At 41.2% G+C, this 25,955-nt stretch overlaps 3 protein-coding genes and 1 pseudogene across 6 annotated transcripts in view; 1 reads left to right on the top strand and 3 right to left on the bottom strand.

Annotated features, from left to right (window-relative positions):
• LOC307032418 (procollagen galactosyltransferase 1-like) overlaps positions 1-1,995 on the bottom strand; it is a 34,852-nt gene extending 32,857 nt beyond the window's left edge. The window contains exon 1 of the mRNA XM_079670386.1: positions 1,506-1,995. Within this exon, the coding sequence (XP_079526512.1) occupies positions 1,506-1,735 (230 nt within the window). The 5' untranslated portion in view covers positions 1,736-1,995. The remainder of the gene's footprint in view (positions 1-1,505) is intronic.
• Positions 1,996-2,974: 979 nt separating this feature from the next.
• On the bottom strand, positions 2,975-7,793 carry LOC307018896 (annotated as a pseudogene). The gene is made up of 11 exons: positions 7,686-7,793; positions 7,181-7,289; positions 6,200-6,352; positions 5,986-6,101; positions 5,735-5,741; positions 5,269-5,400; positions 4,831-4,973; positions 3,922-4,149; positions 3,703-3,816; positions 3,526-3,624; positions 2,975-3,457 (listed from the first exon to the last, which is right to left on the bottom strand). The product of its transcript is annotated as an uncharacterized misc_RNA (transcript).
• A 5,914-nt stretch (positions 7,794-13,707) lies between these two features.
• Positions 13,708-18,753, top strand: LOC307032522 (zinc-binding protein A33-like). Its single transcript, XM_079670557.1, has 6 exons — positions 13,708-13,942; positions 16,105-16,437; positions 16,526-16,548; positions 16,640-16,758; positions 16,847-17,037; positions 17,469-18,753. Exons 3-6 carry the CDS (start codon positions 16,541-16,543, stop codon positions 18,126-18,128), a joined length of 978 nt encoding a protein of 325 aa, XP_079526683.1. The 5' UTR covers positions 13,708-13,942; positions 16,105-16,437; positions 16,526-16,540; the 3' UTR covers positions 18,129-18,753.
• Positions 18,754-18,791: 38 nt separating this feature from the next.
• LOC307032407 (long-chain fatty acid transport protein 1-like) lies at positions 18,792-25,714 on the bottom strand. 3 transcript variants are annotated; one of them, XM_079670353.1, is made up of 14 exons: positions 25,301-25,714; positions 25,047-25,224; positions 24,802-24,940; positions 24,422-24,677; positions 23,654-23,815; positions 23,103-23,172; positions 22,565-22,656; positions 21,456-21,565; positions 21,169-21,378; positions 20,960-21,086; positions 20,738-20,875; positions 19,498-19,662; positions 19,220-19,366; positions 18,792-19,138 (listed from the first exon to the last, which is right to left on the bottom strand). In XM_079670353.1, exons 2-14 carry the CDS (start codon positions 25,214-25,216, stop codon positions 18,981-18,983), a joined length of 1,944 nt encoding a protein of 647 aa, XP_079526479.1. In that variant the 5' UTR covers positions 25,217-25,224; positions 25,301-25,714; the 3' UTR covers positions 18,792-18,980. The 3 variants fall into 3 exon arrangements, with proteins under 3 accessions (XP_079526479.1, XP_079526478.1, XP_079526480.1); XM_079670352.1 differs by having other exon boundaries at positions 25,047-25,220; positions 25,372-25,714; XM_079670354.1 differs by having other exon boundaries at positions 25,377-25,714.
• Positions 25,715-25,955: the final 241 nt, after the last annotated feature.

Below are 25,955 nucleotides of genomic sequence, written 5' to 3'. Positions count from 1 at the left end.
GAGTCCAGCACCTACATGTGTCCAACTCAACAATCCATCTTCCTCTCTCGCTACCTTTCCATCTCAGACTGCTGTGAAGTTTTGAATGAGCAGAGGTAGTTAATAAAAAAAAAAGGTTACGGAGAGGATATATGTGGTTGCATGCCTGCCATAAAACGATAGCAGAGAAAGAGGCAGAGGGATGGAAAATGGCAGATTCATAGAGAATATCCATCCTGCAGAACACACACTCTGTCTGCACGTGTGTGTCTCTCTTTTGCCGCTGGCCAAGCACTCCATCTTCACCTGTCAGGCTGATAACTGCAGGTATCGACAGGTGGCCGGCTCGCAGCACAGTTTATGTCTTTCATGCTGCATTTTAGATGCTTCTCTGTTCTTCCACTGAGGGAAGAGATATGTTGTAGATTAAAGCAACCATGCAGAAAACTGGGCTCCAGCTGCCACATGGGCAGAGCTAGACTCAGGCACACAGGCTGAATTTTCTGGCTGTGATACAAGGGAAAGTGCTCAACATCCAGTTTTGTTTAAACAGACACTTGATCCCGCATTCTAGCTCCCGCTGAAAAGTTCATTTCAGCATTCAATCTCAGAGGAGAGACTCTGTTGGATCAAACATTCAATTCATGGGATTGTATTTCATTTTAATCCATCCATAGTCACATTAAACACAACTCTGCTTGAGGCCTTTGCCCGTGTTTACCTTGAGGCCAAAGAAATATTATCTAACCGGTCAGGACTTAATGCTGATGAAAAGATTATGTTAATCTTTAAGAACTGATCTACTGGCACAAGATCAAAATGACAAGAGGAAGTGAGCAGTCGAGCCAGGAATAATCGAGGATGGAGGCTGGGGGACAGAAAGAGAATGAGGAAGGTACAATTTTCTGAGGCTTTTTAATAGGCGGATTCACAGATTGTTGTAGGTGGATTGTTCTGGATTATGACAGCTCAGGTGCCAATTTCGGAGTAATTTTGACAATGATACTGGTTTTGTCCCAGTCAAGTCTGTCAAACGCAGATGTGGAAGAAGAAGAGAGTGGAAGGAAAATGCGAGGGTGGGATAGAGGGGGGAAACGGAGGGCGCAACGAGAGAGACGGTCTGTGAATTGAACTTTTTACAGGCGAGAGTCTGCTGGCACAACAACCCCTCCGAGATCCTCTGCCTGGGTTAAGTCACTACTATACACCAGCCTGTATTCATGCTGCACGTTCACTAATTTCACCGCCAATTAATTGTGTATACTGTAAGTGTGGAGCTAAAGCGCTTTTGCTTTTCCTCACTTATTGATAATAACACAGCGTCCTCACCTGGTCAAAAGTTTCCCTCTAATATATGTCTCCTTCGTGGGCTTGACGTGTATCTGGTGCTTCGTTAATGAGACCACACTGTGTTGAAACACACTTTATTGACACTTTTTCAAATACTTTATATACGTTTTCCATAATATAGTCACATATTGTGTCAATGAGACTTATTTGTCAGTGTTTACAGCGATGACACTCACCACAGCGCAATGCGGTCCTTCGGGTAGTTGAGGCGCTCCAGAGCTCCGAGGAACAGCGGCAGTGAGTGCGCCGAGTTGCGGCAGGCCAGCGCGACGACGACCCGGGGGGCAAGGAGCGGAGACTCGGGGCTCCAGCGCTCCTCGGGGAAATACCCCAGGCTCGGGCCAGGTAGGAGAACGCACAGCAGGGCGGGTAGCAGTGAGGTGGCCCGGGGCATGGCAGGTGACATAAACTCGCGAGAGACGCAGCGGACAGAGAAGGGCACCGATGATGTGGAAGCTGAGGCTGCCGCTGTTGTGTTGCGCCGACACTGGATACATGGCGGAGGAGCTGGCTGAATTAAAGGTCAGGTCTGGACTCGTTCAAGGGGAACTCGGTGTTCTCAAAATAAACTCGTAGGCCCACTTTTCTGAGACTTGTGTAGCAAATCAGTGAGATTCTGGCAGGTTTTTGAGTTATACTTTACACAAATATCCCCCTGTGGGCCAAAAAAAGGCTTCCCTCTGTGATAGGACGTCCTCCCCTTTAAGAATAAATCCAGCTGTAGGAAATAGATAGGAAGCAGCATGGGCGTGTCCATGTGTATACTGTACATACAGTCTATGATACTGTACTGCAGGCCTAACAAGCATCAAACTACAAACTAATTTTCAATAAAATAAACTCAAACGGGACTTCGTGCAGGACATCTTACATTGTTCTCTGTTTGCAGTCGTAGGAGAGACGAGTGCCGAGGGACTTTCTACAAAGTACAAATCCGAAATCAAAGTCAAAGTCAACTTAACCTACTACAAACATTTGAAATAACTTCCCTGATATACAGTCAAGTGCTAACAAAATCAATTCATAGATTAAAAGTCTCATGTCAGTTATTCTTTGGATATTTTTGGTGATCTTTTTCTTACTTAAATTCAATTAGGCCTCATTATTATAAATTGTAGTGCTACCAAAATCCCTTCACAGATTAATGATCTCCTGTTTGTAATAATACACAACCAAGTTAGGAAATGTTTCCCATTGCATAATTGTGATGAATATTGATTGTGGACAATATTAAGTATTGAGAAGACACTTTTTTTTAATGTCACATTCAGAAACTTGGCTCGAGGGACATTGGCCTTAAGTCCTTGTTTTTTGTGGACCCAACAATTCTTCAACAAGTTTCATGAAGAGTACTGTTGTCTTGAACAATCTCTTTGCTTTGCAATTGTATTTTCTTTCACTTCCTCTGACAATTTTCACTTCTTCTTTGGAAGCTTGCTGTCAAGTGTGCCAAACGCAGTAAGGCAGAGATTCAGTGACTCTCCTTAGACATTTAACTACAAATTGAAGGGAAAGCGCATGCTAAATGAATAAAGCAGATTGTAGATTGTACTCTAGATTTAATGTGGGTTTAAATCTCACTACAAAGCTGTTGATTTGTTTCCTTTCCATTAAAGTTGTATATTTGTCATGGTTCAGTCAGTCAGTGAGACAGATATATTCTCCGGCATCGAGCAGTGAAGACGTGTGATTTACAACATTTCTGAGTTAATGCTTGGTGTGAGTGTTTCAGATCCGGAGGTGGACCCTTCAGAGGTGTGGCAGAAGTTCTGCATACAGTCAGTAGGAGGCAGCAGCTTGTTGTGTGCTGTTTCAGATAAACTAGAGCTGGAGCTGACAGGGAGAGGCATGAGCTGCTGTGGCAGGGAGCACCTCATCACTGTAGGGGGGACAAAGTGTTGCAATCAAAGATGGCAATAGTTACAGTTTCAAAGGGGGGTGGATATTCAGTTTTAATCCTGTCATCGACATCTCAACTGTTTTTATCCAGTATATAAAAAGCTCCTCATCACTGATTGGATGTACTGTAAGCGGTCAGGTTTTCTCTCAGGGTGGAGTGGAAGACAGTGTCAGGGTGGATGTAAAAGGCATGCTCTGAGTTCACCATGGCATAGTCACGAGAAAGGTCCTAAAGTCAAAAAAAAAAGGAGACCAAAAGATTATCATACACATCTGAAGATATAAAAACATGCTCACCTGCTCACCCACACCATGTGTAAACACGTGCAGTGTAATCTGCAGGATCGCCTCTAGAATCAACTGAGATCGAAGAGCCAACAGTTCTGTTTCCAGGTGCTGAGACAGGGACAGACAGAGACGTGAATTTGGTTTTAATGACGTAAAAAAGCAGTGTGTGTTTCCCTGCTGCTACACACCTTTATTACTCTCTCTGATCTTACACAACACTGCCGTGATCTGGGAAGATTCTAGAGAGAAGCATTGATATTGAGCGCAACCGATGACCATCACAGCACACATGTCAACCACCTGCAAGAGAAAAAAGAGAGGAGGGATGTGAAAGACAGAAGGGTACATTTTTTTTTTATAAATGCCACTCCTTTTTAATTGGATACACAAAAATGTTTGATTTACTTTGTAGACAGCCCTCTGAGCTTTAAGTAGAAAAGCCCTCCAGACCCCACTGTGGACACCCCATGTCTCCTGGAGCCACACAAGCCCCTCTGAGCTCAACTCCAGCCCGTTAAGGCATTTCCACATCCGGGCATCGTCTGGGCCATGGCCACACAGAGGCATCAGGATCTGTGATACAGAAAAAACCTTATTAGCAATGCCATCAGAAATAATTAAATCCTCCATGAACTTTAAAGGGTAATGTATTTCTAAAGAGCTGCCAGTTTAGTTGTAAGAGTTCACATTAAAGTGTAGCTCTGCGTACAAGCCTTGGAGTTGTGCGCAATTTTTGTTTTATTTCAAACTAGGATTATGTAGGTTGTTTGATAATGTTTCCACATGTATTTTCACACATCAGTCTTGATTATAATTATTAATGTTTAAAAAGCAACATGACGGAATCGTCCATTAAAATTCTTTACACCCTGGGCCTCATAAAACGCTTCACATTCCAGCACATAATTACTCAATTGCATAGCTGCCAGTCAAATAAAGACATGAAACTATGAAAACACTTCTCCTGTCCCTTGAGGGAGATTTTGATCAACGATCCTTCTTCTGCTTTTACTTTATTCGAAAAATACTTAATCTTCAGCTACCAACTTTATGTCCAGAACTATGAAGCCCAGGAAGGGACATGGAGGGGTAGAAAAAAATCAAAGGTTAAAAGTGACTTGTCTGTGATCTTGCCTTTCAAATGTGGGTCCCTATGACTACAGTAGCTTGGAAGATAGCACTGAACTTGATGAATGTAATCCTCAGTACACAAAAAAAAAATGTTCTTACATTTTTTTTGACAATAATTGTTTTGCCTGATGCACCTTTTTCACTGATGTGCCTTTTGATCCCAGGTCTATGATGCCCTGTTACGTGCCGTGTTGTGTTCGTCTCTCTCCCCCTCTCCCCCTGATTGTCTCCCTCCAGGTGCAGCCTCTCCCTCAGGTGCTCCCACTCCCCAATACCCGATAAAGGACCTGAGAAAGGCTGCAGTCTCTCTCTCCTTCTCCTCTGGGCTGTATGTGTGCAGCATGTGTACAGTAGTGTGGTGTCTCTATCTCTATCTCTGTGTGAGGCCTGCTAGTAAACTGTGTTTTGTTCATTAATAGGAGATGTGCTCCAGTGTATCTGTGTGTATTGTTTTACTTTAGTCACTTTTGGCTGGTGAGCCCTCTTTACTTTTTGCTTATTAAACATCAGCTTGTGGCTTCACCAATCAGTTTTCTCCTTTTTTCTCTCGCCCGGTTATTTTATATGTTGTTACTTCCCTTCGGTTCCCCTAGTCCAGGAGGGAACGTAACATGTCCTCACATGTCTCCAGGAAGTATTGCCAGGTTGAAGCAAATCCATCCCAGGTGGGTGCGGCCACTTCCTGCAGAGTACGGTCGAGCTTTGGGATGACCATGTGTTGGAGAGACTTTAACATCGGCTCACACATGTCCTCTAAGAGAAGTAGTAAAAGGTTTAAGATGCTTAAGTCTCCTTTTCCATCCTCTGACTTAGCCAAAAACACTGACCTGTGATCATGTGAGCGATGTAGTCCTGCAGCAGCTTTTACCTGTTGCTTTTGTCATCCTGTAGACCTCCGACAGCAACTACAAGGCATGTATAAATACATAAACATATACTGGAGCTTCAAAGAAAATCATGCAGGGTATTATTTGTCCTTTTCACTCACAGTAATCCAGGCTTTCCTCCTCCTGCTGTGATGCATAATAATACGGGGAAATACTTGCTGCTTGAAGTGGCGGATCACTTCTTCCATTACAATGCTTACCAACAATCTGAAGGGCAAAGAGAGGCGGAAAGATGGCATATAAAACAGGCTCAGATAATAGTCAAATATCGCAGAAAACAACAAAAGACTAATACAGGACATCATACAACATAAACAGGAGAAAATACCAAACCTTTTGTGAAACAACAGCGACATGGATGGCTTAAAATGTACAACAAATGAGAGAAGGAGTATTTATGGGTGGCAACAAGGTTTAGAATATTACTTTTTCTCGATGGATGGTTGCTCACCTCTTCCCCATCACCCACTGGATGTACCTCGGTCTGACAGTTTCCTCTAAGCCTCTTCAAAGATGACACAGCATCTAAGAAGGCCCGGGTGTCAGGTGAAGCTTCACACCAAAGTGCTGACAAGACAATACATTATTAAAAGAAAAGATTGACTTCAAAAACGGCATTGAAGGCATTTGTCTTGTGATTGGGAACGGCAATTAGAGAAGTCTACCGGGACTCTAATGTTGTGCTGCAGCTCGTAGCATGTTGGCCCAGCGTGTCTGTTCCTGGTGGGAAGCAGTGGCCAGGCACACTGGGGCTCTGTAAGGGTGCTGCATGAAAACAGGAAATGCTGTGGGACAATCCCAACATGCCAGCTCTTTGCCTGAAGCTTTCAAAAGTGCAGACAGGGAGACACATTAACATTTTTGTTTGAGTCAAGTAGAAGAAATACAACAATTATACGGATTGCCTATAGGCAGTTTAACACAAAATATGACGTTTTCTGCCCCTATCAAATTAAAACAACAACAAAAGATGGAGTATAGTGGCGTTGCGAGGGAGCGTTGGATCAGGGGGATTGTTGTCTTCATCACATTGCAATCTATGGGGACAGTTTTGGAAAACGTCAGTGTTTATTGTTCTGGAGGATTTTACAGGGAGTTGTATTAACCACTGAGTCTCCTCTTTTCCAAAACAAACTGACCCACTGCTTATAAACGGTAGAAACACTGAATAAAGCAGTTTTAGTATCAGTGTTGTCGTACTCCAGCCAATTGCTGCATGTTAATCCCTCTTTCTACCCCTTTCTCGGTACAGCTGCTTTATCAATTAAAGGCAAAATACCCGAAAAATAATGCTGTTCTGCAGATAGGATGTGGGAACTGAGGGCTAACTGCTGTCGTTATTCTCAGCTTGTTTCTCTAACATCCTAAGATCCAGTAATTCCAAGCCTAAACTTCTTCATCAATTTCAAATATAACGTTAAAGACAAGCAACATCGAAAGTGTATCATATTATTTTTTTCCCTAAGACTAGACATAAATATAAAAATATGAAAAACTTCTGGCTGCATATTTTAGCATGTGCATGCCAAGCAACCAGATGAAACAAGCCGTTTAAATATATTTTAATACATTGAATTTCTCTCGCTTTCAAAAGTCTGGTTGGTTTTAATGTGTTAATGTTACTTATACATTTAATAGCAGCGTACCTTTGATGTGTCGGCACATGTCATCCACTAACTCACGATGCTTGTATGGAGGTGCAGATGTGATAGTCAGAAAGCACCATCTCAGTCTTACACCCCCTCCTTCAAATACCTTGCGGCATTCAAATTCACAACCAACCATACACAGACACAAAGACACAAAGACACACACAAAGACGCAGAGAGACACAGACACAAATACACTCAATGTGCAGATCAGGCTACAGTAGAAAGGCAGATTTAGGTCAAGGAGCAGCTGGCTCCTGGGTTTCTGCCTGTACCTGTTTTGAATCACGACTTTCAACTGTGAAACTGTTGTTGAGCCGGAGGTGGCAATGTATCCAGATCCCATCGACGCAAAGAGGCCAAGTCCCCTCCAACACAATCCCAGCATGTGCAACAACATCCGGAAGTACACATTTGTAAAAAATATATAAAGAAGTTACTTTTTATCTAGCAAAATGTGCAGATTTAAATATTCCAAATTCAATATTTTTGCTTTTCTCACAGGATGTTGAATCAGAGGGCGGGGTTCGCTGGTGGGCTCCATGTGTGTGTTCCTCATGTGGATCAGTAGATTTGAGCTGAGGTGACGTTGATAAAGAGGAGTAAACATTGATGTCAGCAATGTGCACTGTTTATCCACAAAAATAAATGATTTCAGCAATGTATTACCAGCATGCAGGAAATATGCATTCACACAGTCACCCGATCTACACCAAATTGAACCCATTTTGGAGATTTAAGACAGCACTCTCCGAACAATCACAAAAAAAAAATGAGCATGAGCGCTCAGTGCCCAGGGGCCCCTGGAGGTACTAATCCGGCCTTGGTTTCAGGGCTTCTTAATATTTAATAACCCATTAATGTGTCATACCCACTTAACGGGAAGAAACTCAGCTAACTGACGATACGGACCATTTTTACCGAGAAAAAACACAAGTCTCACAAGAAGCGTCTCACAAGAAGCGTCTAAATGAGCCCTGAGCGAAAAAAATGCTAACACACTTAGCACAGAACTCATTGTAGAAATACTTTATTACTTATCGGATCTGCACAAACAATACATCAGCTAGCAAGCTGAGATTCCACAGATTCTAGGGGTATAAGTATCACCACTGAGCGATCAAACCTCGCGGCAGGGGAAGCAAACCCAGATATCACACAACGTAGCTTTATCGAGCAAAAATGGAAAATAAGTCTTAGCGTTGCTGTTTTTCAGATCAAAAGTTGTGTTCAATGGCATTAAAACGATAAAAACGCTGCTGAAGGTTAATCAATAGGTTAATCCAATGTGTCTGTGTCACTTTGAAATGATTACTGATAATCCATCATTCCATTTTTGTCAAAAACTGAGATTTCATATTAGCTGTTATTAGCACTATTAGAGCAACAACCCATCTTCCGGTTTGGGTATTCTGGCTGCGCATCAAATGTTTAGATGGATTTTAGGAACTTCCCTCTCGATTCTATTGGCTCTAACGGTTAAAAAGAGGTGTCAATCATCAAAATCGACCGAGATTTTCAGAATTTTGCCCAGAAGTGTTTTTTTATTCTTCTAAATCTCACAAAAAAAGTCAAATGTCACTTGTTTTGCATCACTCTTGATACAGGGTACTTATTATATAGTTTGGATTCCTAAAGCTTTTAGTCTACTATCCCATCATTCAAGGGTGGTTTTCACTATACAGGACTGTCTCAGAAAATTAGAATATTGTGATAAAGTTCTTTATTTTCTGTAATGCAATTAAAAAAACAAAAATGTCATACATTCTGGATTCATTACAAATCAACTGAAATATTGCAAGCCTTTTATTATTTTAATATTGCTGATTATGGCATACAGCTTAAGAAAACTCAAATATCCTATCTCTAAATATTAGAATATCATGAAAAAGTATACTAGTAGGGTGTTCAACGAATCACTTGAATCGTCTAATTAACTCGAAACACCTGCAAGGGTTTCCTGAGCCTTGAAAAACACTCAGCTTGGTTCAGTAAACTAAATCACAAGTATGGGGAAGACTGCTGATCTGACTGCTGTCCAGAGGACCGTCATTGACACCCTCCATCAGGAGGGTAAGACACAAAAAGAAATTTCTCAAAGAGCAAGCTGTTCACAGAGTGCAGTTTCAAAGCACATCCACAAAAAGTCTGTTGGAAGGGGGAAATGTGGCAGGAAACGCTGCACAACCAAGAGAGATGACCGCAGCCTTAACAGCATTGTGAAGAAGAGTCGCTTCCAGAATTTGGGGGAGCTTCAAAGACAGTGGACTGAAGCTGGAGTCCAGGTATCAAAAGTCACTGTTCACAGACGTGTCCGGGAAATGGGCTACAATAGCCGTATTCCCATGGTCAAGCCACTTCTGAACTCAAGACAACGGAAGAGGCGTCTGACTTGGGCTAAGGAAAAGAAGCACTGGACAGTTGCACAGTGGTCCAAAGTCCTCTTTTCAGACGAAAGCAAGTTTTGTATTTCATTTGGAAGTCAAGGCGCCAGAGTCTGGAGAAAGGCTGGAGAGGAGCAAAATCCAAGTTGCTTGAAATCCAGTGTGAAGTTCCCACAGTCAGCGATGGTTTGGGGAGCCATGTCAGCTGCTGGTGTTGGTCCACTGTGTTTCATCAAGCCCAGAGTAAATGCAGCTGTGTACCAAGAGATTTTAGAGCACTACATGCTTCCGTCTGCTGAAAAGCTCTATGGAGATGAGGAATTCATTTTCCAGCATGATCTGGCACCTGCCCACAGTGCCAAAACCACCAGTAACTGATGTACTGACCATGGCATTACTGTCCTCGATTGGCCTGCAAATTCCCCTGACCTGAACCCCATAGAGAATATGTGGGGTATTGTGAAGAAGAAGCTGAAAGACACCAGACCCAACAATGCTAATGAGCTAAAGGCCGCTATTGAAGCATCCTGGGCATCCATAACACCTCAGCAATGCCACAGGCTGATTGCCTCCATGCCACGCCGCATTGATGCAGTAATCCGTGCAAAAGGATTCCCAACCAAGTACTGAGTGCATTAATGGACATTTTCAAATGTTTGATTGTGTTTTGCTGTTATAAATCTTTTTTTTTTACTTGGTCTGAGGAACTATTCTAATTTTTTGAGATAGGATTTTTGAGTTTTCTTAAGCTGTATGCCATAATCAGCAATATTAAAATAATAAAAGGCTTGCAATATTTCAGTTGATTTGTAATGAATCCAGAATGTATGACATTTTTGTTTTTTTAATTGCATTACAGAAAATAAAGAACTTTATCACAATATTCTAATTTTCTGAGACAGTCCTGTAAGTAATGGTTTTGTTTTGGACGGAATCTATCATTTAAATGTTATTCCTATTTTACTATGTTCAATCTGAATTTGCTTTAAAATTAAAAATATCTATATTGATTCTGAGTTTTCTACATCCAACTCACAGGTTTATCATTGCTTTGAGAAAAAAGATTATTAATTTACCTCTTTTAGAAGGGAAGATATCAATTGTTCTGGGCATGTCATTTTCGAGCCTGAGACCTGGAAAACAGGCTCAGGGCTTAACAGTTGTGCAAGATGAAGAAGAACTATATTTTTGTTTTTGAAATAAACCATAAACATAACATAAAGGTTCAGAAACACTGACAAACTATTCCAAAACCAATGGCAGTTTCTTCACATCTCAACATCATCAATTGGGAGGCTTATGATTCTTATGATTAAGATTCTGATAGTCATAAAACAAAGACAGGGTTGCATGAAAAATAAACATGTGAATGGTCGATAAACTATTCCCTGCTTTACAGACTAATTCTAACATTTCTTTTACATTTTCCCCAGGCTTACCTGAGAAGTGCCTTCTTTCTTTGGAGTTTAGGTGACAGATGAGCTTCCCTCCCATTCCCTTCATCAGTCTCTTTCCTCTAACATTTCACTGTCCTGTTATCATTTGTCCTACAATTTGTTTGTCCTACCCCTTTTGATAACTTTTCCTCAACCTTCTCTTTCACTCACACACGTTATTTCATTGTGGTCGAGTCAATAAAATAGATTTATGTTGACAGTCCAAACAGACAAACGTGGCCAACCCTACTGACGCCCTCCTGTTCCAGTGTATGTGCCTCAATGTTAAACAGTGGAATCAGACTGAAAGATAGAAAGGAAGTGAGGGCTTTCTTGGTATTAAACAGGAATGATGATTATAATATATTGTGAATTGACACAAGGGATATTTTTCTTTACAGCCAGTACACATAAACACGTAGATACAGTACAGCAACATATAGATGCAGGCTACTGACATGGAGGATTGGTGAAAGAAGAGACAGGGGAATGCAGGTGCAACCAGAGAAACCCTTTCAGTGAAGCTTTTAACAGTCGGAACTACTGTCTTCACCTTCCCTGTCTCTAAGCACTTCAAGCCAGAGGAGAGAGGTTACACTTATTTGTGAGGTTTATCTGAGACAGAAAGGGTCATGGAACAAAAACTCTGGAAAACCGTTACAGAAAATACATGCGAACACATGCAGAGTAGGGTGATGTGTTTCATCTTGTCTCAGCCGGTGTGTGAGTGCCTGCTGCTCAGGTGTGTGACCAAATCTGTCGCAGAAAACTTGTCTGAGGATGGAGGTTTGTGTAAAGTGGCACCCGTATAAACAGTGTAGACACGGATATGTCTATACATGATAGTCGAACCTGCATAAGATGGTGAAGCTATGTTCACAGATCTCAGTAAACATGTGGGTACAATCCTTAACCGACTAATGGACCCAACAAAAGAAAATTGGCTTTGTTTTGGATTTTGTTTGTTACTTTAGCTTTTATCAACTTTTGTGTCAACTTTTTGAGATTATGAGAGAGTGTATCAAACATTACAAATAAAAAATTAAGGATTGTTTCTGGAAATATTGTTAGCAATACCACGTTTTCCATGTGTTGTTGCATTGTTTGCAAATCTATGGGGCTTAGAAACTGAACTACGTCAATTTCTCAAGGCATTGGAGCTCTCAGTGAATTACAAACCAACATGTAGGGGACTCACTCTTATTCAGGAAATGTATTTGCAAGAGTATCCTTATCCAACTAAACTCCACTAGCTTATCCTTCACAAACAACCATATTGAGTTCAGTGGTTAGCAAGCTAAACTAAACTCGCCTTTGTTCAGTGAAAGTAGACGGAGCTCTGTTTAGCACTGCAAAGTGAACAGTGATTCTTGAACTGAACGTACCATAAAATAAACATGAACCTGAGTTACAGTTGCTGATTCAATCACCCTACCTCTCTCCCTTCCTCTCAAGTATAGAAAAAGTTGTACCAGAAATCTTTAACATATTTCGGTGTTAAAGGTCTCATATTATACTATTTTTAGGCATATATTATAGGTCTCAGATATATAAGAATATATAAAAAACATGTTTATGCTCAAAATACCAAACAGATCACCCATCCTAGCCATGCCTCTATTTCAGCCCTCTTGAAGCTGATTCTGTTTTCTGACACTTTGTGAGTTCCCTGACACACAGGGGAAACATATTTATGTATAAAAGATATACAAAATTGCATTTTGCATGATAGGACACCCTAAATTCTCAATATAGAAGTTAACAAACAGAACATTCGGTCAAGTTTCAGTGAAGTGTCTTGAGTTAAGTGCAGCCGTGGTTCCAACATTAAACAAATCATTTGAACTTCACCACAAACAGGACACAGGGTAATTGTGAGCTTCCTGGGAGGAAGCCATCCAAAAAAGGCCTGGTTCTAAAACACACAATGTCCCCATGGGAGGCCAGCATACGTCTACAGAGTGCGAGCAAACTTGTCAACACCATATCAATGGTGCATATGTTGACATACGTTGGGTCATATGCGTCTAACCATGTACTGTACCCGCTGAACATTAGGAATAAACATATTATATGTCATACAGTTCAAAAGAGAGCATGTGATATCATGTGATATCACTGAAATATGACTGACCTGTCAAATACATGCTCTCTGGATCTGAGCAGCTCAAATTGTCAAAGGCCAGTGAAACTGTATCCATGTGACATAACTCAGGCCTGGCATACAGTACATAATAAAGTACAAAATAAAAAGAGGGAACTCTCACATTACAAGAATATTATAAAATGTATTTAGTGCAAAATCAAACTTTATTTTTGCTTCTTCTTAATATGCCATGAAATAAAGAAGTGCTACACCCTTGTCTCATGGAATATAGTAATCAAAGTATCATGCGATGGCACAGGAATGAATTCTGCCTTGGGATGTGAGAATGCATAAATCAGTGCAGGTCATGAAAGTCAGAATGACATGCAGAGAGATGTATGACTGCATCTGGTGAAGACACGCTGGCCAAGCTTCAAGTTTGAGAAGCGGCGTGTCAGCAGATCTACTGTATGTAACCTAAGAATGAATTAGGACTCATGTATGGATGCACATGCTACACAGAGGCCAAAACAAGAACACACCACTCCTCCCTCTTTTTTTGTCCGCTCTCTTAAAGTCTGAGTCAATTTGACTGGCCTCAAAGATGGAGACCACCAGCGGCCCCACCATGAGCTGCCAATCCTTCCTCCCTGTCTCCCTTCACCGAGCCGAGGCAGAAGACCTCGCCTCACCGCTCTACTCGTTTGACTCTCAAGAGCTGTGTGAGGAACACGAAGAGAGCCTGACCATGTTCTGTTTGGATGACCTGGAGCCTTTATGTGAACACGGTGCAGCTGTGAGCCACGCAGGACACAGAGTTTACCTCCTGACTGAGGCTGCTACTGACTGCAAGGTAGGAGTCAGGTGTCAGGCCAGCAACTCATTTTAACTGCCTTGAAGACATACATTTTATAGCTGTAGTGGGTATTTCACCTCTTGTAAAAAGTATTTCTAGCGTAAAAGGCCTCTTACCCCTCAAAACAAAGCAGATTCTTCATGTGACACAATCTCTCGCTTATTTGTCGTGAGCTGCTTAACAAAAACATATATCCCTCCTCAAATTGTTTCATTTATACCTGTGTAGAGGGCTAGTTTCAGTATTCATTATTTTTACAAGAAAAGATAAATTGAAATAAGCAAATAAGAATATTTATTTGTAGGGAAATATGTTTTTGAATCCCTCCTATCAATCTAATCATCTTTTGATTCTGAGGTTGGTATTGCAATTGCCATGAGGTAATCACCGAAGTGAAAGGCCTGAAATAGTTCTCTTTATTCCTCCACTGAAAGCAATAAAGTATCATGCTGAAGGATTGGATACACAGCAGCTGGCAGGAAATCGCTGGGGTCCTCGAGGACACTTCAGCAGGGCAGATGATTGCCGTTAAGAGCGCTTGAATTCTGGACTTCCAGTTAAGATCGTCCTGCTGCCACAAAGCCAGACAACACAGTGGTGCAAAGACATCAAATAACAGCAGAGCTCTTGAAGGCTCAGGCTCTTCTTAGATTGGAAATGTATTTTTTCCAAGATGAAGGGTGCCCCCTCATGACTGTCTCATACTTTTTCATTAACATGCTTCCTGTGACCTCTCAGCAAATGGATAGCAAGGAGGCAGTCAAGCATTTTTCCTTCTCTGTAAATATTTATTTTCCTGCCCAAACAGATGCCGCATGTTAATCCAAGATTAGTTTACACAGGCAGAATTTAGAGTGAGGTTTAGAGAGGCAACCAGCTGAAAGTGAAGCCGGTAATTACTGTTGCTATCATCGTGTCTGAAATGAATGTTTGGGTCTCATTAGACAGGCAATTTGAACCACATAGACAAACATACTCAACCTAAATCCCGGAGAGTGGATGTATTCTGTGAAATTCCTGTGAAGTCAGTGGTGTATTCAGAAATGGCTGATTTATTCATACTGATGCCCCAAAGGATAAGCAGCAATTTAACTAATCTTAACTACCTATTAGACAATTGGCAGTTTCAAACATAGAACAATAGTGTGAATAGTTTGATCACATCCTTCACATCCAGATGAATGCAGCCTGATTACTTACCATGATTTATTGAGATATCTCACACAGTAAAATGTTTTATAATTCAAGGTAAAAATGTGTGCCGAAAACCTCAATCTGCAAACTGAAGCTGTCATATGAGCAGTGTTGGGACTAACACATTACAAACTAATGTACTAATGTACTGTAACGCAACTACCCTTTGTGGTAACTAATAGCGTTTCTAGTTACCTATTCCCATTCAGTAACGCCGTTATAGTTACTGTGATTTAAATGGGTGCGTTACTGCGTTAAATTATCTGATCCAACTGAACCGAATCTCCCTGTGCTTAGGCCCCACCTCGTCTTCAAAGGCACTGGGAGACATGCACAGACACACCCATTTAGTAAAGCATGACACACACACACACACACACACACACACACACACACACACACACACACACACACACACACACACACACACACACACACACACACACACACACACACAAAGCTGAAAATAGTTTGTTTGTCTTCAGTGTCAGTCTGACAGTTTATTATTTATTTAATTGTTACACTGCCAAAATAGTGTAGTTGCTGTTAATGTGTACACTGCCAAAATAGTTGTTTTTATTCATATTGCACTACAAGTGCACTTAGAACTTGATTGTTGAGGCTAAAATAAAGATGCCTGTCAAAATGTCTAAACATATCTTTTGTGTTTTATTGTTCCACTACATTTCATAATGATAATTGCTACAATGATGGGGAGTTGTCTTTTCTCTTACTGTGCCACAGAACAACACAAAAACTTGTATTTGTATTGTTATTTTTTTTTAAGTAAAGTAACTTGTTACAAGTTACTTCTATAATTTAGTAACTAATAAAGTAACTAGTTGACTATAGTAACTATTACTAGTTACTTTTTAAAAGTAACTTGCCCAACACTGCATATAAGTGAACTTTACTCAAAAAAATAAGTCATTGCGCTTAAACATGTTTCTCCTTTCGACCACTAGGAGGAGTTGAAAACATCACTAAATGGACTGAAGAAGAGGAGGGTGCAATTTGAGAAACTCACACAGAACTGTGAACATGCATCCAGACATAACCAGGTAGAGGCCGAACTCACAGAGGAGCACATGAAGAAGGAGTTTGAGAGCCTTCACCAGTTTTTGAGAGAGCAGGAAGCAGCCAGGCTGCTCTTCCTCAGGGAGGAACAGAAGGAGAAAAGGAGAGAGGCAGAAAAACAGGTAGACGAAATGAATCAGCTGATAACATCTCTGGACTAGAAGGTACAACTGGTGGAAGAGGAGCTAGATGCAGGAGGAGAAGGGGCTGGATTTTTAAAGGTAACACAAATCATATGTTTCACAAAAAGTATATAAATGTCAGGTGTCTGTATTTTAAACAGCAACCTTGAAACTTTCTTTTCTACAGCAATACCAAGACACAATGAATAGGTATGTGACATTTCAGGGTATTCTTCACACACAATCACATACAAATGAAACGGTACAACTGTATTTTAATGTTTATGTGTATGTACTGCAGTACCTGTACAGGTGACAGGGAACCACAGAAGGTTTGCAGACCTCTGATCGATGTGGCCAAACACCTGGGAAACCTCCAGTATAATGAATGGGAGAAGATGAAACACATTGCCCCCTACAGTCAGTTTAATTATATTTACAGTGTGTGTATGTGATTACTTCCTGCTCCCTTCTTCAGTACCCTCTGACCCCCCTCTGTGTCTTCCAGCTCCTGTGACCCTTGACCCCAGGACAGCAGGCCAGTCTCTGAGGGTGTCTCCCGGGTTAAACAGTGTCCATTTCACCCCTGGACCCTCACAGTGTCTGGATGTCCCAGCTGACCCAGAAAGTTTCCACCCTCATTCCTGCATCATGGCAAGAGAGGGCTTTGACTCAGGAGTGCACTGTTGGGATATTGAGGTATTCAAATCCTGAGTCTGATAATTATACCTCAACTATGAGTAATAATTATTGGGCAATAAGACCTCAGAAAATAGTATCAATCTCCACTGTGTCCCCACCCTCTGGAACTCACTCCCACAAAATAATCATAGACAGTACTACCCTCCCCACCTTCAAAACACCTTTATAGACTCACCTTTATAGACTCGTTTTTTAAATCTGTGATTGATGCTGTGTCCTTGTGATAAATATGTATTTATTGCTTGATTTGAATTAGACTTTTTATTTTATCTTTTTTTTTTTTTTTTAACTCTGTAGACGTCTTTGAGCACCTGATAAAGCGTTTGATAAATTAAAAATGAATTATTATTAAGATACATTTATCTCTGATCTGCCAGGCTATGATATCCATCATGGTATTTAATCTTGTTCCTCATCGTTTTCAACAGGTTGGTGACACCAACAGTTGGGCAGTCGGTGTGGCTGCTCACTCAGTGTCCAGAGGTATGATGGCCTGTCCCGAGGCAGGACTCTGGTGCATCAGCCTGCGAGAAGGAGAGTACCTGGCTCTGACCGCTCCCACTCAGAAACTCAACCCACAACACCTCTCTAAGCTCTGTGTGAGGCTGGACTGGGATGAAGGGACGCTTGCATTCTTGAACACTGATACTGAAACACATATTTTCACGTTTAAACATTGCTTTACTGAAAAGGTGTACCCATACTTTGAGAGTACATCGTTGTATGGGGGCTTTTCAGTGTTGGCTCAGAGAGTGAAGGTCAGCCTGGGGTCAGATGATGTCCCTGAAGAGGACACTGCTATCCTTGAGGAGGATCAGGTGATAACAAATGACTCCTGGAAACAGGGAGACATTAACGCTCTTTCAACAAAAAACAACGGCAAGAAGTGTGAACGTCTGAATGAAGACAAGAAATCCAAACCTCAGGGAGGCACCTTGAAGAACCATATCATTAAAACAAAACCCGCTGTGCAAAAGTCAAAAGATAAAACCAAAAAACAGAGCACCAAACCCAGGCCGAAACTCCAAATAAACCGTCAGAGTTTGACATCAAAGCTCCAACTCTCCTCGTGCCTCTCTGAGTCCTGACTCTCCATTGCTACAGAAGTTTCCCTTACAGCCGTATTTTCAGAGAGTCATGTTCCCTAGAGGGTGAATCCTGATGATGTTGGTGATCCCTTGACTTTTCATTAGAGCCGACAAGAGGTTGACATTTGTATTGTCATTAAAATTTCCCAACTAGTGGATATATTGTCATGCCATTTGGTACGTACAATCGTGTATTTGTCAGACGGAAATGTTATTCATTTGATGATTCCTGGATTCAGCATTTAGCCTCGCGTGGCCGATATTTCAATTTGTCCAGTATTTTGGTTTATTAACAAATACCTGCAAAATGAATACCTCTATGGTTCTCATCACTTGGACTCTGTGTTTGGTGCTTATAGCAAATGTTACTTCACTGTCAGCTGCTAGCATAGGTGTACTCTTAGTCTAGTTTTAAATACATTATGAGTTGATTATATTTAATGCTGTTTTATATTATGATGAACATATATATTTGCTGTGAGCTCATCAGTATTTTACCTTCTGGAATTGATCTACATCCCAACAACCGAAGATAAAAAAAGAAGTTATACAAATCTGAAAGTTGAATTTTTCCAGTCTTGTCACAGTTTTTTGGATGATATGTTTAAAACTCTTCATAATGTCTTCTGTTCAAATGCGATCCAAAAAACTGTATTAAAAGTGTTGTTTTTCAAAATATGTGTTTTTATTTAATTGCAGAAAATAAAAAGCATCACAATCAGATATTTACATCAGTATTTACCATCAATATTTACAGACGTGTTTGTGCCTGTAAATAGGTCCCTATGTTTCCCTTCTCTCTATTTACACTTTAAAATATGAACATTATCTTCTTTAACAGCCTCTTCTGTCTCATAGACACACCGTCCCCTCCATGATGGAGTTATATAGTTCCTCAGTAACAGCCTCGTAGCACCCAGCCCGACTGTTCAGAAAATACATCTTCTCACTCTCGTCTTGTGGCTTGTAACCTTCCTTCTGCAGCCGGGTTTTCTGGATTTTAAAGGTACCTGATGATAAAAATGAAAACGTAACTTCAGGTGTGACTTTGTGAATGTGTGTGTTTGCGTGTCCTTGCATCTATGAATCACCTGTAGTGTCAACAGATGGCATAAGTCGCAGGAAGACGGGGCGTGCGTAGGGCGGCAGGGCTTTCTGTACAGCGATGAAGAACGCATCGAGGTCAAACTGGCCTCCTGTGTGTGCTATTGCTGCCATACCAGCCTTCCCCTCCACTCCTGCATGCAGACAGACAAGTGAGGTCATAAACAGGCGACTATAGGATGTAACACCAGCATTAAGCCCCTAATCTTTTGTCTTGCATTCATGTGTGAATGTTTCTTCCCATCCTGATACTGTCTGGCCTCACCTGGTACAGTAGCTCCATAGACGGCTACAGCAGTGTGTCCCAGCAGGCGGCTGAGGACCCCCTCCACCTCTGTGGTGGAAACGTTCTCCCCTCGCCAACGAAATGTGTCGCCGCTGCGGTCCCTGAAATATATGTAGCCGTATTCATCCATCACCAGCATGTCACCTAAAGATAAGAGACAGAGAGACAGAAAACAAGGACAGCCAGAGAGAGGAAAACAGACAAGAGACAAACATAAAAATAGTCATCATCCCTGTAGGGCATCACAGAGTATCAGACAAAGACAAGGTAAAGTCTGTATTGATGATGACTCATCAGTACAGGTTTGACTTTGATCTGATCGGATGATGATTCATTTGGCTCCACTGTGTTGTTTGCAAATGTGTCAGTTTTCTCATGATTACTTGTCGCATGCTTTCTAATGTCTCCTTAGGCCACAGTATGTAACACCCTGAGTGTGTCTGTGGGTGTATGTAGTTCAGTTGTGTTTCTCTGGGGAAGAATCGTCATTTAAAGGGTTAAATAAAGTGTAGTGTATCTATTGATCATCATTTGTTGTGGCTTTGTGCAATGGGTTTCCAGTCCTCAATCACAGACAGTGAATCACTAACAATTACATTTATATTTAAAGTCTCCAATCCAGCTGTGTAATACTGTAAGTTTTCAGACTGTGGGAGGAAACATGTATGAACCCAGACAGTCCATCATCATTACAGCCCAGTCAAGCTTTCCGAACAGACATGGGCTGATACGGAACAATGACCAGTAAACGTTTGGGCTTTTTAAACTGGGTGCAGGTTTTTCTTGCTGCACACCAATATTCTCCCAAACTGTAGGTGGGCAAAATATCGAGAACTCATGTTTGGTTTTGTTGAAGAGTTTAATTTAGAAAATGATAATCTAAGAAGAGGAGCGACTGTGTTTCGATTTGACCTGCTGTGACAGAACAGAAAGAGGACATGAAACGAGGGCTATATTTGTGTAAATAGGTGTTCGTATAGCCTCACTTCCTGCCACACGGAGCTTCTTATATTTCTCAATTTTCTTCCATCTGCATTCACTTAGTTAGAAAATGTCAAATGTGCACAGACGTGCAAAAACCCGCCGCACAGGACCCCCATAAAGGGTTGCGCATGATGGTTTTACATCACCTTGTGACCACTTGGGACCCTGGCAGATGTGTAAAGCATAAGACAAGCTTTGATCTGACTGTGTTCTAAAGAGACACAACGAAACATACCTGAGACATAAGCAGAATCCCCCATCTTGAAGACATTGTGAGCTATTTTCTTATTGGTGGACTCCTCATCCACATAGCCGTCAAACCTCCGTAGAGGATCAGTGTCGGTGATCCGTCCCACTAACATGCCCAGCTCACCTGCAGAAAACAGAGACATGGGAGAGGAAATAAAACATTTTGAAACATGGCTACTAAGCTGTGTGTAAGTGTGTGTGTTCTCACCAGGCAGACATGGAATACAGAGTCCTTGTGAATCCCTGAGCAGCTCTCCGTTCACCTCCTGCATCCTGATCAGCCTGATGGGGTAAAAGCTCGGGAGGATGCGACTGTTGAAGCCGCACGCCCCCACCTGAACATGAAGGACATGACGTGAGACAGGATGCAGTTTGGAAAATCCTACACTCTACCTTTAAGACATCCAAAACACACACCTGTCCGTCTATGTTCAGGAGGCTGCAGTTGCACTCTGTGGCGCCGTAAAATTCCCCAACTCGCCTGATTCTGAATCTCTTGACAAACTCCTCCCACACAGTAGGACGGAGGCCATTACCGATGGCAACACGCACCCGGTGATGTGCCTCTGATGAACGGACCTTTTGGGCCAACAGGTAACGACAAATCTCGCCTATGTATTGAATTACCTTGACAAAAAATTGATTTTTTTAATAAGTTGGACAGTCTTTGTTGATCATTTATCTTGGTGGCAGTGTGTACTCACAGTGCAGTTGTGTTTGACACAGTCCTCCCAGAAGCGACTGGCTGAGAACTTTCTTCTGATTACAACGGTCAAACCAAAAAGCAAACACTGGCCGACACCCATGATGGTACCTGTATTTCCCATAAACACATTAAGTGAAATGCACACAAAAAGTAGGAAAATATGATGATTATGGTCAACTATGGCCCAAATCAGACAGAACGCATTTGAAAGATGGGGTCAAATCTTATTTAATTGATTTTGATGAGAGAGAAACGCCTTGCTCGGTTATTTTATACGAGCGTTTAGCATTTGCAGTAGCACCCTGGACGCCTCGAGTTAAAAAACTTTCACTGAGCGGGTAAAAACGCACAATGTTGTTGGCGTCCCATTGTCCAACCAGGATCATGGGAAGTGGGCATTCTGTTGTGGCGATGACAACAAGTGTTTTTTGTTAATCCAACATTAGCACGTTTTCAATGTAGCCACTGTAAGCTGCAAGACATATTGAACAAGTTGTAGCCTCACCTAATTTCTAACATACAGGCTATTTGTTTAGCTAAACGACTAACTAACATTCTTTTCACCCCGTGTTGGTGAAAGAGGATTTTGCAGAGACTAAAAACGAACAGCTGATTCAGTGGTTGCCATCAAAACGCGCTCTGTCTAATCGACACCTACACTTGATCAATATGTTACAATGGATCTTAGTCAATAAAAAGCAAAATAAATTACAATAGGATTTTTATTTTTTTGTTATATGATTATATGCAACAGGGAAATAAGGATACAGTACAATAACTTGAATACCAGCTAGTGTTAGGGTTTATTCAAACAAGAAGAATGATAGCAGAACAGATGATGTGTTATTTGTGACGGGTGTGGTAATGTTTCACTAATGAGAGTATAACATATTCTGAACTGTAATTAAACATGATTATCACCAGCAGAGAAGCATTATGGTACAAATGGGTTGATGTTATACTTTGACAGTGAAATACATCAGGGATGATGACAGGCTTTTTTTTGTAAGGGTTCATCTAAAACACTTCTTTTTTTTATAACGCATTTTAAAAGAGACACAATGTGTATAATATGGGGAGCATACTGGGTGAGAGGGCGAGGCCTACCTGCAGAGTGATACAGGGGAAGGCAGTTGTAGATGACATCATCATGACGTAAGCCAAATGAGTGGAAACCAAAGGCAGCGATGCGAAAATACCTGAAGAGAATGATGGAATAAACTGACTGACGAACATCTTCACCAAACCGATCCTTATGGTCCTGATTTTAATTCAAACACTTAAATATTGTATATTTGAATGTATTATTACATTAAGCTTTCCTATAGTTTCCAAATAGACAATAATAAATGAGATTCTTGGTTGTAAAACCATTCATAAGATGCTTTATTTTCTTTGGTGAATATATGATAGATTAGATACATTAAAAATATAATGATATCATATCAAATTCAAAATAATAAGAATAAAAGAAAAATAGTGCAATCATGAGTTGAAGCAATTTGGAAAGTTGTCCTGTAGGGTTTCCTAAAGCTTGCTAATGCAAGTGTTATTAAAAAATGTGCTTTAGAGATTTGTTTCATTTTCTTTCCCTTCCTAAACATAAATGCATCATCCGTTGAGATGAGATCACAGATAAACTCACCGACTGTGCACCACCACAGCAGCCTTAGGCATTCCTGTTGTACCAGAAGTGTAGATGTAAAAAAGTTTGTCTGTATGGAGAGTTAGAAAACATAGGGGGAAAAAAATAAGTTTCGCAAAGCTGAATTGTTTTAGGGAATGTTCCAAAGAAACAGTCTTTTATCTATTTGCCAATGTTTGACATGTGTGGAATGCATCCCGGAATCCCCCATCATTCCTTAACATGTTGATGTCTCTCCTTCCAGATCCTGTGTATGTCTGACAAGCAAAGACTTGAAGAGTATGCACCTAGGAATGTCATGTGATGGCAAAGGTAATAACAGTACAGATCATCAAATTAATAAAAGGTGAATACCCAGATATATCACATAATATTCCAAATTAAGTGAGGAAGGAAGTTTACATATAGTATACCATATAAACCTATATACCTTTAAATGCATTTTTTGCTGAAGACAAGTAGGTGTTGCGATAAAATCTTTTGTAACATAAGTAAATGATATGGCAACAGTCATAGAAACCCCCATGCACAAACACTCGGCAGAGCCTCACCGTTGAAGTCCTTCCTGAGTGTGTAGCGGGGCGGGTGTTTGGGAAAACCCTCCAGCAGGGCGTCCAGGCTCTGAGCGCCGCACAGCTCCTCTTCATCGACCTGCTCACCACTGCTGAACAAAACCATGTGGGGCTGCAGAGACCCCCGCACCTCCAACACCGCTAGGAGACAATACAAAGTCACATGTTACAAAATGTGTCTGAAGAGGATCAGCCGGTCAATATCTATCCAGCTGAAAACTATGTTAAGAAAGGATTTAAGAGAGGCATTCTAGTATCTGTTATGGCATGTCCATAAACAGTTTTTGTTGTGTGCATTTATTTTGGATTTGGTCAAGTGTTGAGATTTTCCGGCAACACTGAAGATATTGATCTTGAGCTTTTTTTTGCTTTGGATGAATGTGTTGTTTTGTCTCCTGGAAAATAATACACAGAAAAAAAACTCAACAAGTGTAATCTTGTTATAACGGACAAGTTCCTTATCCATTAGATAAGGGTACATTCACAGGAAGACCATGATGTATTGCCTTTAGCAACGATTTGAAATAATACTTAATTTCAATCAAACGTTGAAAATGCTCAGAGTATTTTCAAATTAGTGCAATAAACAACATTTCTTTTTTTTTTAAAATATAGAACTTATATATTTATATTGTATTCATGTGGCCTGATGTCTTTTAGAGAAATATATATCAAGGTCACTTGGACTGGATTTGTTTGTAAATGCACTTTATTATAGGAAATAAAACACCATAAAAAGCTTCCTACCTTCTCTCATCTCAGTCCCGAATACTATTGCCCGAGCACCAGACACGCCAACACAGTGCAGCAGCGAGTGCAGTCGGAGGTTGTGGTTTATGAGAGCGGCCTCTACGCCGACCATAGCCAGACCCAACCATAGAGCCACCACTGAAGGCTGGCTCTCCATGTACAGAGCTACCACGTCTCCCTCGGCCCACCCTTGAGCCACGGCCCAGTGAGCCACAGCATGGCACCGCTCCTGCAGGTCCCTGAAACTCCAAACCTGGAGTAAAGAAATATGGAAATGCAGTAACAGTCTGTGATTCTATTTGATGATTGATGATTCTCAGTGAAAATGCTGATGCTGTTAAAACTGAATTTATACGTAATCTGCGTTTATTCCTCACCTCTCCTGTAGCCTCATAGATCAAAGCAGGTTTGTCTGGGTGCTGTGTAACCATCCGTGCAAAAAGGGCAGGGATGGTGCTTCTATTTCGCAGATTACGGTACATGGAAAACCTCACTCGCAGTATCACAACCAGACACCTTTTAAATAATGAAGAGAAGAAAAGGGAGGAATAAAAGTAAGTTAGAAATAGGAATGAAGTTGGGGAAGATAAGTAACACGTGCATTTTCACTCAAACTCCTTACATTAGGTCTCTTTTGATGGTGCACATAGCTATATATATGAACTTCCAGGAGCCCCTCCAGACCAAGCACAGCCCCAGCCCTGCCAAAAGGCTGCACAGCCAGGGGAGGGAGAGCAGTCTGACATCCCAAAACACACTGAGACACGCTGTTACACCACTCAGCAGATGCATGGTGCTACCTGTGGGCATGTAAACAGTGACATCATTCACACAAACAATCACGATAGAATTCTAGTTTGAGAGAGCAAGGTTTACCTGTTTAATCCTGCTGCACTAAGAAATCAGTAGCAAAACGCTCCTTCATATGTCCAAATGTGTCAGTAAACTTAACTTTTTCCCCACAAGAGTTGTCAGAAGTCAGAAGTAGTCTGCAATAGTCGAGGTGACGAGACGCACTGGAGCTGACAGCAGAGAGCAGGTTACAACTCATAAACCGCTGCGTCACTGCTCGCCTCGTTGCTCCCTGCGGTGTGAATCCTCCCCCGAAGAGAACAACATGTCACATAGACTTGATTTATTCTATTGTAAATGTCTCATTTAATAGGAAAAACATCAAGTGATCGCTTTATGGTAGATTGACACATATCGAAAATATCTGTGGTGAACGCATTGACCGAATACAAGTAAATTAACTGTACAAGTGTATCTTAAGTCGAAGCCCGGAAAAATGGCAGCAGTTAATTGTTGGATAATAAACGGCACAAGCTGAATTTTAAGGCAGTTTGTTTGCTAATTGAAACTTGTTAATCAGCTAGCTAGTAAAGGAGGCTAACGTTTTTACATATTTCCTCTTGAACTTTATTTCTTATAACATAGCATACAATGTTGGATGAATACAAAAAGCACAAATAGGGCTACCTCAGATTTGTTGGAAGAAAATTACACACTTTCCCAATGAAAGGTAATAATA

This window comes from Notothenia rossii, assembly GCF_949606895.1.
Source record: "Notothenia rossii genome assembly, chromosome: 1".
Classification (NCBI taxonomy): domain Eukaryota; kingdom Metazoa; phylum Chordata; class Actinopteri; order Perciformes; family Nototheniidae; genus Notothenia; species Notothenia rossii.
This window is presented reverse-complemented; position numbering and strand designations above follow the sequence as displayed.

Excerpts from the sequence above, each read along its gene's own strand:
- LOC307032407 (XM_079670352.1), bottom strand. The coding sequence starts at position 25,475 with ATGAGTTGTAACCTGCTCTCTGCTGTCAGCTCCAGTGCGTCTCGTCAC. Across the intron at positions 24,678-24,801 it reads TCTATGAGGCTACAGGAGAG|GTTTGGAGTTTCAGGGACCT; the intron begins GTGAGGAATAAA and ends TCTTTACTCCAG. Across the intron at positions 19,367-19,497 it reads CTATGGAGCTACTGTACCAG|GAGTGGAGGGGAAGGCTGGT; the intron begins GTGAGGCCAGAC and ends GTCTGCATGCAG.
- LOC307032522 (XM_079670557.1), top strand. Across the intron at positions 16,759-16,846 it reads GAAACACATTGCCCCCTACA|CTCCTGTGACCCTTGACCCC; the intron begins GTCAGTTTAATT and ends TGTGTCTTCCAG. Across the intron at positions 17,038-17,468 it reads TGCACTGTTGGGATATTGAG|GTTGGTGACACCAACAGTTG; the intron begins GTATTCAAATCC and ends CGTTTTCAACAG.